Below are 13,851 nucleotides of genomic sequence, written 5' to 3'. Positions count from 1 at the left end.
TACCCTACCTTTAAGTAAAAGTAACATACTATGTTCTTTTAAAACTCCATGTCTATGGTAAAAGCAGAGCCCTATAATACGGCGCTGGGTAAAAGTATATATCTAAAGGCCAATCACCGCCTCCCATTCTACATGACGTCACGTCCGGGAACCAAGTAAAATTACTTTCAATTTTATTGAATACAAATAAAATAGTTCATGTATTATTTACAAACTATATTAAAGTGTTATTTTACAAGATCTATATATTTCTTTATAGATAAATCCTATTCATTATGTTACGCCCGTACGGACCTGGTGGTTTTACCCAGAGCGCTGGTTTTACCGTCTCCGGTTATGCTTTTATTTTGAAGACTGTAAACGGAAGTGATATAAACATACTTGGATCATGGATGTGTATCACATGGATTGAAAGCCGTCGAGTCCGCAGATCTGAGTAGATTCAGTGTAAGCAGGAGGAATCTGACAGCAGGTGAGTTAAACTGGATTTCTTCTTAGATTCTTAATCTATATTATCTTTGGTTAATCGTTTTGTTCACGTTCTTTGTAGAGTTACACTGAACGCTATCGATACTTAAGTTCTCTCAACAGGTTGTGCACTTCAGACCTGCCAGCGTTTATAGTAAGGTTTGCTCACTTTTGTTATGATAGTATAATCTATGGTTATTATGACTCCTGTGAATGAAACCTCTCGCAGAATTATTTCCAGACTGTTGTCACTAAACTAAATGCAGTTCTTTAGTGTAAATTGTTTCTGACATGGCACTGATTTCTTTAGTTCAGCTCAGCTCTAATGATCTTTTGCTAATGGCACTTATATATAACAAATTAGGCTAAAATATATTTAACGGAGGTTTCATAGTTCCACATGCTTTTTTATTCATGTTTAAACCGTCTTATAGTTAATGTTTTAAAGCTTCTCTTTTTAAATGGTAAGCTTTCTTTGCAAATCTAATCATTTTATATGTACCTGTATTTTTTCATTACACTTTTTCTGTCTTTTTTTACATTTTATTTTGAAAGCCCTTTAAGCTGTATTAATGGTATGACATTTTCATCTTGTTATTAATATAAAACGTATTAATGACGATTGTGAGTAGTAATCTTACATTTGGCAAAACGTGGTCTTCGTAACAACAACTGCAGTTGGTTAGATTAGTATCCTTTTCTTTAAATGTGGTGATCTTTCCATTTACTCTGAACTGATCATACACTGAGAGGTTGAGCAAGCACCTGCCTTTCCTGCAGAACCTGTTTACTCTCCGTTTAAGTTAAATCACTTCACAGTTATGCAGAAAAGTGGAACCACTGAAACTCGTTTCAAACAGTCTTGTTGAATCTCAATGGTTCTGTTGTGAAATACAATAAAAAGGCGAGGGGGGGTTCATGTCAACATTAGAGGAAATGCCCACTTGATTAAACCATTGAATCACTCAAATCATGCAGGTTTTGCTGGTTAAACACTACAATACAATACTCACTTTTGTCAAAAACATAAAATGAAATACACATGCCTGCTAAGTGTGAGAATTGTAAAAGTTGTGCCACTTTAAACATCAACCACGCTGTTGTAATTCACTGTTACCATCTTATGGACATTAAATTGAGTCTCACGCGGATAAAGATACCCTGTTTTCCATTTATACTTCTGAGCAACTCAGAATGTATAACAAAACTAAGAAGAAAATGCAGATTCATTTTAAAGAAATACAGTTTTGAAGGCACATTTGTTCAAATGAGTAGCTCTAACACTACTGAGAGATAAATAAATACATGTTTGCGAGGGAAATCTTCTCTTTAACTGCGACACATCAGCAAAAACTTAAACATGCAGCGATAAAATTAGGCATTAATAATAGTAGATATTAACATTGTCACATTTTCTTTTATAATGGTTATCAATATGATGAGTATAATTCATTAATTAAGATTAGTTTTTCACTTTTACCTCAGATTGTTTAATAACTGGAATCAAACACTACAACTCTCATACATCTACTTTAGTTTGGATTCTTTGATTGCACCCCATCTTCACATCACAGTAACCCCTCTGCCTTTTTTCTCCAGCACAATGTGGTGGTTGCTGTGGTTGCTCGCCGCCTTGCTGGTTCTCTTCTGCTCCCTGGATGTGTGGTACTTCCTCCGGGTCGCTGCTGTGGTCCTGCGAGCCTGGTTCCAGCCTCAAATCCGGGACATCACAGCAGAGCAGACCCTCACAGGCCGGGTCAGCCCCCATGACATCGACATGTGCCACATGAACAATGCCCGTTACCTGCGGGAGTGTGACTTTGCCCGCTTCTCCCTCTACATACGTAACGGGGTATTTAAGGGATTGCGAGCACTCAAAGCTTCAATGGTCGTGGGGGCAACCACCATCCGCTACCGCAGGCCTCTGTGTATAGGGGAGGGGTTCGAGCTGAGGAGTCGCATCGTCTCGTGGGATGACAAAGCTTTTTACCTGGAGCAGAGATTTGTGTCCACGAAAGATGGGTTGGTGTGTGCAGTCATGTACTGCAAGCAGAGCATCATACGCAGCAGCCCGGACAAGATCATGCAGCACCTGTGCAAGCGGAAGGTAAGAATTGAATGATTTAACACACATGGGAATTGGACACCTTCTTAAATATTGAAAGACGCTGAGTTCACGGTGTGCTTCTTGCAGGTGGACTGCCCTGAGTTTCCAGAGGACCTCCAACACTGGGTCAATTTCATCTCTGCCAGCAGCCAGGCCCTCAGAGCCGAGAGTGGACTAGAAGAGAAGAGCAAATGAGAAATTGCATGGGCAGCTTTAAGACAGCTAATGTAACATGTCAGGGTTAAAATGAATTGGTCTTTGTTCACATTACATGACCTAAACACACTTGTGCCTACATATTAAAAAAACAAGCTATGTTTGCAGTTGCACCCAAATACTTGCCTATGTCAACACTGGAAGAACTAGCATACGAGAGTCTAGAAGCTGAAACTCATGCAGTAATAATAAAATATTATGATTGTATGAAGTTAATTGTTATGTACTTTTACAGCAATAAAACGAATTGCTTTTGAAGTCTTGTTGATATACTGTAATGATTTTATTATTTATATAAAGTGACCTCAGGTATTGGAAAAATTAAGAAGTGCTGTTACAAGAAAATTGGACTAACTGTTACATCAGTTATAATATGTCTCTGTAATGGAAAAAAAACAGGCAGAAATAAACTTTTGAGGAACACCATTGCATTTGCAGTGTCCAATATTGTGATACATTTTTTAAACGAGGGCAACTTACTTGACATGGAAGTTACTGAAGAAAAAGCATACATTTCCCCAACAATTGTTAACAAAAAAAAGTGAACACACTACAATATGAAGAAGTGTGCCCTCGTTCTCCTGTGTAGTGTTAAAAAGAAGAAAGGATAACAAATTCCTTAAGTCAGACTAGGAGAAATTTAGAGAGAGGAGACTTGGTGGATGGAAGTACGATAAAACTTACACTATGAAAGAATATAAATACAGAATATTAATATTAATAGCATACAAGGGTGTGGTGAAATGGACAAATTAGGTGTTTTTTTCCGAAGACAACTATACAGGAGAACAGGAGGAGAAAAGTACAAGAAAACCGGACAATGTAGGAGTAAAGTAACAACAGAAGATGGCAGTAGTTCACCACTAATGCTTATGCCTGCTGCTGTTTAAACCGGAGAATAAGAACTGCACAGCATCTCTGCTTACGTCACACACCCGGAAGTCATGTTCATTCATTCTGCCGGTTGCTGGTTGCTTCAAGTTGTATCGCATCCCATGGTAACACTCTCTTCTGGACGCACGGTACGTTTTAAAGCCATCAAAACACAAGTCTACCATATGTGTGCTTGATGTTTAAATGTCGGAAATGAGAAAGCGTTTTTAAAATAAATGCGACTTTACGGGTCAGGAGGTAGCCTGTGGTCTCTATTTTTGCAAGGCCATCTACTGCCGGTGGCTAGCAGCTAAGCTAACAGATTTGGCTGTCACAGCAGATCCATCTGAACGGAGCTCAAGGTTGTGCTTCTGATTACTGCGACGAGATGCTTCCATATTTTATGCTATGATATTAAGCCACAGATTAAAAAGGAACCACGGATCGCTTGTTTTTCTACACATCTGCACTGACATTGATGAGGTCATAGGAGCCTGATTAAATATTGATTGTGGATGTGAATCTACAAAACCTATAATTCCTGTTTTTGTAAGCATTTTGCGGTCATAAGCTATGGCACCGCACTACTACTATAATAATATATAATATAATATGTAACATTTATTTTGCACTTATGCAAGTTTTGATTCTTGTCACTTTGTATTGGTATTATATATCATCACATATATTATACTGTTTTTAGAAAAAAAGAGAATTGATATTTAATAACCTGATCCAATTCCTTAATTCGATCACATGTTATATTTTATATTGCTCAGCTAGTTATTAAGCTACATTATATTCCTTGGCCAATTCTGCACAAATCTACAAATTGAAAACACACAATTCAAATATATTGTATGTTATTGTATTAAATGTGCATTTTTGTTTGTTATATATATTTATTTAGAATTCTGGATCTTTGCAATACATATTTCTGTCATTGGTGTTACAATGCTAATGTTATGCACATTATATACCAAAGTAAATGCTGTGTATGTGAAAAGCTACTCGGCAGAAAACCTGATTCTATATTATTATTTATCATTTTGTTTTAATATATTACTGATTTGTGCATCATATTCTATATTATATTTATAATACATCTTTATATTTATAAACAGGAAAACACTAAGTACCATTATTTTTGTATTGCCAGTCTGATATTCACCTTATCATTAAGATGCTGAGATGTATAGTACCTTATTATTTATTCTATTCTTTGTTAAGTGTTATCTTCCTATTATAACTTCCCAGCTGGGCATCAATAAAAGTTAATCTTGTCTTGTTTGGATTGTTGTTCCAGAGAGATGTTGCTGCTGGTGCTGGCCGCCCTCCTCCTGCTCTTCTGCACTCTGGATGTTTGGTATTTCCTGCGGGGGGTCCATGTGTTCATCGAGGCGACGTTCCAACCCAGAGTCAGGGACCTGCTGGCTGAGCAAAGCATCGACGGCATGGTCCTTCCTCATGATTTGGACTACATGGGCCACATGAACAACTCCCGATATCTCAGGGAGTGTGACTTTGCCCGCTTCCACCATTACATGCGAAACGGGCTGTTCATGGCCTCACGCAAACTGGGGGCCAGAATGGTGGTAGGGGCCTCCACCATCCGGTACCGGCGCTCCCTGGCCTTCCGTGAGGCTTTTGAGATTCGGACCAAAATAGTGGGATGGGACGAGAAGGCGTTTTACGTGGAGCAGCGCTTTGTGTCCAAGAGAGATGGCTTCGTCTCTGCCATCATGCTCTGCAGGCAGAACGTGGTGCACTGCAGCCCGGAGAGCATCATCGAGTTTGTCTGCAAAAAGAAGGTGAGAAACAGCTGGAGCTGGAGGAATGTATTGGTATGCCTCTCATAGGGTTGCAACTGACTGTTATTTAAATATGCTTATCATTTTGTTGAGTAATCAAAATATGAAAAACCCAAAGTGATGAAATGAAGAAGTTGTGTTTTCTCCAAACAACATTTGAAAACAATTTGAAATTACTTAAAGAATCGTGACTGCCAAAAAAATAACCAGTTATTTTCCATCAATTTCCTGATGGATCATAATCTAATCATTTTAGCCTAACCCTAAACCCAAGGTAAATCCTTAAAATGTGTCCAAAATCACAAGATATTCAGTTTCCTAACACACAAGACAAAGAAAAACTCAAATCATCAGACTTTTGGGGGATGTTACCATGGGGATGCTTCTTATTTTTCTCTAAAAACTAATTTAAAAATATGAATGTGGCTGCCAATAATTATCTGTCCATGGACTGCTTGTTCCAGCTCTAGACTGTGGCTTAATCGTTATGCTAATGTTGTGTTTCTGTGCAGATCGAATGCCCAGTGTTTCCAGAAGAGCTCCAACACTGGATCAGCTTCATCACAGCCAGCAGCCAGGCCCTGAGAGCGGAGAGCGGACTGGAGGAGAAGAACAAGTGAAGCCCCACACCATGTATCATGAGCGTAGCCCCTCATATAATTTGCATTGCACGCACATATATACAGTATACATACATGCACACACACAGTTAATCATCGTAGAGATATTTTATTTGGCCTACACGATTACAGTGATCTCTGTTCTGGGTCCATCTTTCCTGCTGTTTATTTTTCTATGATGTGACCAGAACATCTGAACTTATGAAAACTTGAACTGTAAGATATTCCATGTTTTAAAATGCACCATATGCATTGGGATGATATTAAAAGTTCTCTCAGAAAAAAACTAGCTTTATTTATTGCAGCTTATAGACTGGCTTGAGACATCTTCATTCTCATGTTAGCAAAAGTTATCTAACTTCAGATAAGCATGTACAACTCAATTTAATCTTCCACTGACATAAATGCATGTTTCAAAACAACTAGAGGATTTATTTTGTGCCTGTTTTTTCTTGATTAGCACTAGTTTACAGTTACAATTGCAGAGAAGTATACCTTTTTACAAAAAAAAACATAGGTGTGATGAAATACTTGAATGGACGTTATGAACATGTACTGAAAATGGTTTTACTCTTTCCATCAGCACTTTGCACAATGTAACCCGAGGGAGTGGACAACAATCTGAAAGGGAATATTTGACTTTGAAGGATAATTGTAATCAGCACAGTAGAGTTATTTTACTGAATGTATGATACATGCATTTAAAGGGTGGGTTCTTGATTGGAATTGTATAAAACTAGGGGAAATGCTTAAATGGAAATAAGCAGTCATAATAAGCAAATGCTAATGGAAAACCTGAAACGCACAAGAAACAAAGATGTTAGGGTAATGCTTGCTTGGCCTTTTAAAATTGGGAACCTTTATTTTAATGAAACTAAGCTTTATTTTGTGACCAAAGTAATGTATTGTTCTGTATGAAGATAAAATATTTTTCAAAGATGTATGTCTTACCTGATATTTATGTTGTTGATGCACTGAAAATCCTGCTTAATTTATTTAAGTTTAAAGATATTCATTGAACTTTTATTTTCCACTTATATTATGTATGATCTATTGAAATGGGTTAATGTACCACACTTTATTTATTGTGTTTGCTAATTATTTGAAAACATTTTAAATTAAAAATGCATTGGAAAAATGTGTGTTACTTTGCTTGCTTTTAAGTGCTTGTTATTAATCAATAACCCAGAGAGATTCATGTACTGTGGTCTGTGGTCCTGCATTGAAGACCAGTATTTGTACCTCACTAAGTATTTACATCTCAATAACGCCACTGGATATGTGTCTTGGACCAGTAGAGTCAGTATTCAAAGTACTTGCTTCAGGAACTCAACACAAATAGGCGAATGTTTACCCTACATTGACTTTAGAGGATTGAAAAACCAACAAACAAATGTTAACCTTTTGTGAAAGTCTGAAGTTTCTGTGTTGGAAGAATTTAAACATTTGTTCAATGTTGGTCGATCTGAATCTCGGTGCCCTGATTCATTACTTTTACATGAACTTGATACCAATAGTATCAGGGTGTAGTGCATGGATTTTGGCAGTAGTGGGATGTGTACATTTGTTCATGTAGGGTCATTTATTACACTTTTGAAGTATTTTACTATTATTTTACATATGTAGTACTTCACAACTTTAGGGAAATAAGGTCATTTTAGTGCATATCATAATTTATTTGGCAACTGATGTTAGCATTTGCAGATGGTTCAAATGATAAGACCTGTACTTACATCTTTTTACTACATGTATGCATTACTTTGGTATATTTCTCCATGTAGCCTATACACCCTGCTGGGAAGAAACTAGCTAAGTGAAAACAAACTGTACTTCCGCGTTTTCAGTACTTGAAATTCACTTCACAATATTGTAGATGTAGTTCCTAGTATTATGTAGACTAGCTCCTATTCTGGCTTCACTGTAGCTTTCAAAAATGTTTGAAAAATAATTAGCGAAATTAAAGAGAATTGGAAAGTTGTGTCTGCAAAGTTTAATAGGACAGTATAAGGCCATGTTAATACAAAATAAAAACGGTCAGGCTACATTATTTTGAAAATTACGTGTTTTTTTCATCAATACGTTTTTTTATTTTAATAAATATTGATAGAAGAAGTACAAATGAAGCAAAAACCTTAAAGAAACTCATGTCGAAAATGATCACATTAATTTTTTTTTTTAAATATTAAATTCCCAGCTGCCATTTCCGGTGACGTGTATCTGGCCACGCCCCGTCCCTCGTTCACTTCCTGTAAACAAAGCAGCAGCTGTCTGTCAGATTCCTGTGTTTTCGCTCATTTTCTACTCCAACTTCAGCGTTTTTCGACGATGGCTCAGGCCGGGGTGGTGCTGGATAAGGACCAGTTTAACTGCTCGATCTGTCTGGACGTGTTGCGGGACCCGGTGACCATCCCCTGCGGACACAGCTACTGCTCCGTCTGTATCAAGAACTACTGGGACCAGGACGACTTCTTGGGGGTCTTCGTCTGCCCTCAATGCAGACACAACTTCAACCCGAGGCCGGTGCTCGCCAGGAACACCATGTTGGCCGACGTGGTGGAGAAATTCAAAAAGACTGGGCTACAAGACACCACCACCACGACGACATTTGTAAATCATAGTTTCGCTGAGGCGGACGATGTGGAGTGCGACGTGTGTACAGGCAGGAAAAACAAAGCGGTGAAGTCCTGTCTGGTGTGTTTGGCCTCTTATTGCGACCTCCACCTGCAGCCCCACTACGACTCCGCTGCTTTCAAGAAACACAAGCTGGTTTCGGCCTCCAAAAAGCTCCAGGAGACGATCTGTAGCCGCCACGACAAGCTGCTGGAGGTGTACTGCCGCACGGACAAGCAGTGCATCTGTTACCTGTGTCTGACGGACGAGCACAAGGGCCACGACACGGTGCTGGCCGAGACCGAGACACTACAGAAGCAGGTCAGTCATTTAATCAGGGCTGTGATTGATTCATGTTGGTGATCAGTGACAGTACAGTGCCTCTTTGTTTAATACATGCCTGGTCTGATACGATCTAGCTGGTGTAAAATGTCCTTTCTGTTTTTACAAATGTTCATTATTTTGGCCTATTCAATTTATTTTTTAAAACCTATTGTCTTTTTCTAGGAATGAACATATTCAATACAAGCATGGACAATTGAACACAATGTACAAACTCAACACACATTGGTTCAACAATAAATGAAACGATTATCCTATTGTTTTATTTTTGATAACATCTAGTCTCTTTTTCCAGGAATAAACATTTTCAATATAAGTATCGACAATTGAACACAATGTACAAACTCAACAAATATTGGTTCAACGTTAAAGAAAACAAATGTCATAAAAAATGTTAGCTGAAATGTTATAGCCTCAACTCTTGAAAACGATTTGTTATGTTCATTTCATTTTAAAACATTTTGTTATGCGTTCAGTTGTTTTTTCTATCTAAAAAAGCAGTGAAAGTGCCTGTTTTTCCTTTTCTTAAGTCTGGTTTGATAGTCTGTTAAAGCAGTGAAAATAACCCTTAACTTCTGTCTTAACAAATTGCAAAAAAACGTTGTTATTTCAGTAATTAATGTGACCCGATTGAGCGGAAACTATGAAACCACCCTCTTTCATTTTCTATGTTTAACCCTGTTCCACACATCTTAAACATCTTAAACATCAAATCCTATATTAAACAAACTCTTTTCCATAATATCTTTCCTCAGAGGGAGCTTGGTGACATGAAGCAGAGCTCTCAGCTGAAAATCCTTCAAAGGGAAAGGGGAGTCCAGGAGATCAGACAAGCCATTTTCTCTCTCAATGTAAGTCTGATCTGATATGTTAATACAGCACATCGCATGTCTTGCCTCTGAGTGATGTAAAAAGGTCATCATTTGACATTTTAGACGATGCCTTCTATATGTGTCTTTGTGTTTCCCCTCCAGCGCTCTGCTCGGGCAGCAGCTGAGGAAAGTGACGCTGTCTTCACTGAACTGATCCGATCCATGGAGCTGAAGCGTTTCGAGGTGAGAGAGCTGATCAAAGCGCAGGAGAAGACGGCTGTCAGTCAGGCGGAGCAGCTGCTGGACAAGATCCAGAAAGAGATCTCTGAGCTGAAGAAGAACGAGGCTGAAATGGACAAACTCTCCCACTCCGAGGACCACGTGCATTTCCTTCAGGTAACTAAACTCATATTGATAACATTAGTATTTTGAGTTTTTCGATTTTCTTGTACCTATACTTTTACTTCACTACCTTTCAGAGGGAAACGTTTAAAGTGGACCTATCATGCTATATTTGAATAATATAGTGTAGGACCATACCTATATAAGGCATATTTATACTTTTTTTTTTCAAAATACCAAACAGATCATGCATTTTAGCCATGCCTCATTTTGCTCAATTTGACAATTTCTAGCTCTGTTTGAGCAAGGGCAGATTCAGTGAGAACAGCACCATCTACAGGCCTGGCATATGTACTACAGCGTCTCCAGCGCTTTTGAACGGCAATGGCCGTGGCTGTCTCCTCCTGATTGGTGGAGTTGGCCCAATAGCCGTAGCGCCACTGTCCTGACGTCAGGACAGTGTTCAAATCTGGATCCGTTTTTATCAGATCTGTTGCAGCCCCTTTTTTAGAGATTTGGGTATGGAGGAAAATAGAGAGGGTTATGTTTTCTGACACTTGGTGAGTTCCCTGGAACACCGGGGACACATATTCATGTATAAAAGATGTACAAAAGTGCATTTTGCATGATAGGTCCCCTTTAACTCAATTCTACAAAATCATCAGAAGTTACTGGTACTTTTTCCAAGCACAAAAACATTTTTTATCTAGTTAAAAAAAAAGTAAATAATGTGGTATCTCTGTTTTTAAGACACATTAACTTTTTGAAAGTATTTTCTAAAGGTAATACTAGTGCAGCAAACTGCTCATCTTTTCCTTGTTACAAGCACCTACTCTCTTATGTAAAACCTTTTTAAACAAGTTGATTTAAAAACAAAAATACTTTGACTACAAAAAATCACTTTTTCACATCAAGAAAATGTGTGTTTTACAGAACTCTATAACATATATTATAACAACAATCAAGTTACTATTTTTTGCATAATAAGTACTTTTACTGTTGATATACTGTAGCTAAAAATACTTAATACTTTAACTTAAGAAGAATTTTGAAAGCAGGACTTTTACTTTGGAATACAAAAGTAAAAGTGTGTTATTGCTATTTTTACTTAAAGGGGACCTATCATGCAAAATGCACTTTTGTACGTCTTTTATACATGAATATGTGTCCCCGGTGTGTCAGGGAACTCACCAAGTGTCAGAAAACACAACCCTCTCTCTTTTCCTCCATACCCAAATCTCTAAAAACGGGGCTGCAACGGATCTGATACAGACTGATACAGATTTGAAATTGTTCTGACGTCAGAAACGGGGTGCTCCGCCTATATGGGCAACTCTCCACCTATCAGGGGAATGAGAGGTTGCGTGGCATGGTAACAGCATGGTAACATGACGCTCGTGCCTCGCCCCCCTCCTTTGCAACGGGGCGTGGTCAGCTGCAGCTCATTTGCCACAGAATCAGCCCTTGTGAAGACAGGGCTGGAATAGAGCAAATAGAGCGAAATGAGGCATGGCTAAAATGCATGATCTGTTTGGTATTTTGAAAAAAAAAACTTCACAGACATGTTTTATATAGGTACGGCCCTACAATATATTATTCAAATATAGCATGATAGGTCCACTTTAAGTTTATAATCAAGGATACTCAAACTCTTTGTGTGTGTGCCTTTGTGTTTCAGAGTTGTCAGACTCTCCACGCTCCACCTGTGCTGTCAGATTTGCCTTCGGTCACCATTGACCCCAACCTCACCTTCGGCCCTGTGATGGCAGCAGTGTCTGATTTTAAAGGGCTGCTGCAGGAGGTCTGCCAGGAAGGATTTGTCTGCATCTACGAGAAAGGTAGATACAAAGTGTCATTATCAAAGGTCTGTCTGATTTATCTGACACAAATGATTCCATCAACTCTGGTTACGTTGTTTTCTCTTTTCTGTAGTGAGAGAGATAGTGATCGTAAGTCCTCAAGATCCTGCTGTACCGCTGGAAACAACGCAGCCCAGTGATGGAGAGTCAGCAGTACAAATGGAAGCAGCACAAGGTGAGTCAATTAAACTCTTTATGCTCGTCCTTACACTTTGCATATATGTTTTTTTAAAGGTGTTAAAACACTCCACGGAAGCTGTGACAATATTTAAATATATTTATCAATAGATGTATGTACTTAGTTAATGTAATATCTGTTTAACTATTGCAACTAATGTTTTTTGCAATGTTATCTCATAATGCATATTTTCTTTATGTTTTGCAGTATTATAATATAATAGTATATTAAAGTAATATACTTGAATTGAGCCTGTCAAAAGCTGCATATTTCCTGCTTGCTTGTGCTTTCCATTCTAAAAACACCTTACTCAACTTGTTTATTTATAGTAGAGTTTGCTGAGTCAGCTTAAGAAAAGAGATGACAGCGCTGCAGAATCTCACAGTTCTGACAGCTGCGACTCAGTAACAGCGTTTCTTCTCTTTGTGCTCGCAGTGATGCCGAAACCGGGCCTCGACCAAAGTCCCGTGAACCATCTGAACCCTTTCCTCTATCCTGGATCTGCTGCGCCCACATTTGCCTTCTCACCATTTGGTAAAGACAGCCGATATGAATGATGAAATATATTTCGACATTAGGCAGTGTGCAAATCCCAGTTTACACTAGCAAACCAAATGTATGACAAATGTTTAATGTAAGTGACAGAAAGAAAGAAAGAAAGAAACACATTTAGTTAATGTAACATATGTTCCTTTACTTAAGTAGAACTACATTATTATTAACAGAACATGCACAAGGTAGCATCAAAAGTAAAAAGTACCCACATAATGTACCTGGTCATTTGGTGAGTTGTAGATATTTACATCTATGAATAAAAAATCTAAGCAAAGTATATTAAAAAAAACCTATATACTTATACATTTGATCATTTCAGGTTATTTAAATAAATAAATATTACATTGCATCTTGCTTGAAAAATAAATCTAAATATGATTGGTTGCTACTACACAGCACAGATCTAGGCCAGGGACATTTATGCTGTGATTTATGAATTTTTCTGTCACCTCAGGGTGCTGCAAAATGATAATTCCTGTTGTATCTTCTCAGGCTCAAAACTGTCCACAGGATCCAGACCGAGACACCTTCAGCGACGAAGCCACCCCAGGAGGAAATAGACTTTAAGTGGACTTTCCAAAATTCCAAATGCAGATACACAGACTGATTTTAATTGTACCTTAATGATATGCTATCACAAATCTGTACTGTGTTGTACATTTAATAATCAATTTCACTTTTGACTTTTCATTTATTTTTTGTGGTTTCACCTATCAGCTCTACTTGCATCTTTCAGTATAGTGCCGATAGGAATGAGATGAGGACAGTGTTTATATCCACAGAAGAACAAATACATAATGCTTAAACTATTAAGCAACACAAAGCAGGACTGACTTTTTATTTCAGTGTTTAAATGGAAATTGCCTTGAAATTATTAGTTTACCAATTTTACCGAACTGTAATCGTTTAACAATGTTGTGCTTTTATAATAACTTTTCATTTTTTAACTAAAACTGCGAAAACACTATTTTTGCTTTACAGAAACGTGTACAAATATATTATGTTTTGTGAAATGCTGTCATTAAAAAAAAAACAACACTCTTATACAAACTGGTGTT

At 37.9% G+C, this 13,851-nt stretch overlaps 3 protein-coding genes across 4 annotated transcripts; all 3 read left to right on the top strand.

Moving 5' to 3' along the window:
- The first annotated feature begins 366 nt into the window (after nucleotides 1–366).
- On the top strand, nucleotides 367–3,059 carry LOC117488367 (protein THEM6-like). 2 transcript variants are annotated; one of them, XM_034137213.1, is made up of 3 exons: nucleotides 367–472; nucleotides 2,068–2,575; nucleotides 2,663–3,059. In XM_034137213.1, exons 2-3 carry the CDS (start codon nucleotides 2,072–2,074, stop codon nucleotides 2,768–2,770), a joined length of 612 nt encoding a protein of 203 aa, XP_033993104.1. In that variant the 5' UTR covers nucleotides 367–472; nucleotides 2,068–2,071; the 3' UTR covers nucleotides 2,771–3,059. The 2 variants fall into 2 exon arrangements, with proteins under 2 accessions (XP_033993104.1, XP_033993105.1); XM_034137214.1 differs by lacking the exon at nucleotides 367–472 and adding an exon at nucleotides 517–622.
- A 660-nt stretch (nucleotides 3,060–3,719) lies between these two features.
- On the top strand, nucleotides 3,720–7,233 carry LOC117488369 (protein THEM6-like). The gene is made up of 3 exons (XM_034137216.1): nucleotides 3,720–3,813; nucleotides 4,971–5,475; nucleotides 5,988–7,233. The coding sequence occupies exons 2-3, from the start codon at nucleotides 4,975–4,977 to the stop codon at nucleotides 6,093–6,095; spliced, it is 609 nt and encodes a 202-aa protein (XP_033993107.1). The 5' UTR covers nucleotides 3,720–3,813; nucleotides 4,971–4,974; the 3' UTR covers nucleotides 6,096–7,233.
- A 1,097-nt stretch (nucleotides 7,234–8,330) lies between these two features.
- ftr67 (finTRIM family, member 67) lies at nucleotides 8,331–13,829 on the top strand. Its single transcript, XM_034137203.1, has 7 exons — nucleotides 8,331–9,026; nucleotides 9,803–9,898; nucleotides 10,022–10,255; nucleotides 11,880–12,039; nucleotides 12,134–12,235; nucleotides 12,674–12,772; nucleotides 13,286–13,829. The coding sequence occupies exons 1-7, from the start codon at nucleotides 8,421–8,423 to the stop codon at nucleotides 13,351–13,353; spliced, it is 1,365 nt and encodes a 454-aa protein (XP_033993094.1). The 5' UTR covers nucleotides 8,331–8,420; the 3' UTR covers nucleotides 13,354–13,829.
- The last annotated feature ends 22 nt before the right edge of the window (nucleotides 13,830–13,851 follow it).

The sequence above is a fragment of the Trematomus bernacchii genome, unplaced genomic scaffold (genome assembly GCF_902827165.1).
Source record: "Trematomus bernacchii unplaced genomic scaffold, fTreBer1.1, whole genome shotgun sequence".
Classification (NCBI taxonomy): domain Eukaryota; kingdom Metazoa; phylum Chordata; class Actinopteri; order Perciformes; family Nototheniidae; genus Trematomus; species Trematomus bernacchii.
Note: the sequence above shows the minus strand (reverse complement) of the source record. Positions and strands in the feature narration are given on the sequence as shown.

Excerpts from the sequence above, each read along its gene's own strand:
- LOC117488369 (XM_034137216.1), top strand. The coding sequence starts at position 4,975 with ATGTTGCTGCTGGTGCTGGCCGCCCTCCTCCTGCTCTTCTGCACTCTG. Across the intron at positions 5,476-5,987 it reads AGTTTGTCTGCAAAAAGAAG|ATCGAATGCCCAGTGTTTCC; the intron begins GTGAGAAACAGC and ends GTTTCTGTGCAG.
- LOC117488367 (XM_034137213.1), top strand. The coding sequence starts at position 2,072 with ATGTGGTGGTTGCTGTGGTTGCTCGCCGCCTTGCTGGTTCTCTTCTGC. Across the intron at positions 2,576-2,662 it reads AGCACCTGTGCAAGCGGAAG|GTGGACTGCCCTGAGTTTCC; the intron begins GTAAGAATTGAA and ends TGCTTCTTGCAG.
- ftr67 (XM_034137203.1), top strand. The coding sequence starts at position 8,421 with ATGGCTCAGGCCGGGGTGGTGCTGGATAAGGACCAGTTTAACTGCTCG. Across the intron at positions 9,027-9,802 it reads CCGAGACACTACAGAAGCAG|AGGGAGCTTGGTGACATGAA; the intron begins GTCAGTCATTTA and ends ATCTTTCCTCAG. Across the intron at positions 12,773-13,285 it reads ATTTGCCTTCTCACCATTTG|GCTCAAAACTGTCCACAGGA; the intron begins GTAAAGACAGCC and ends GTATCTTCTCAG.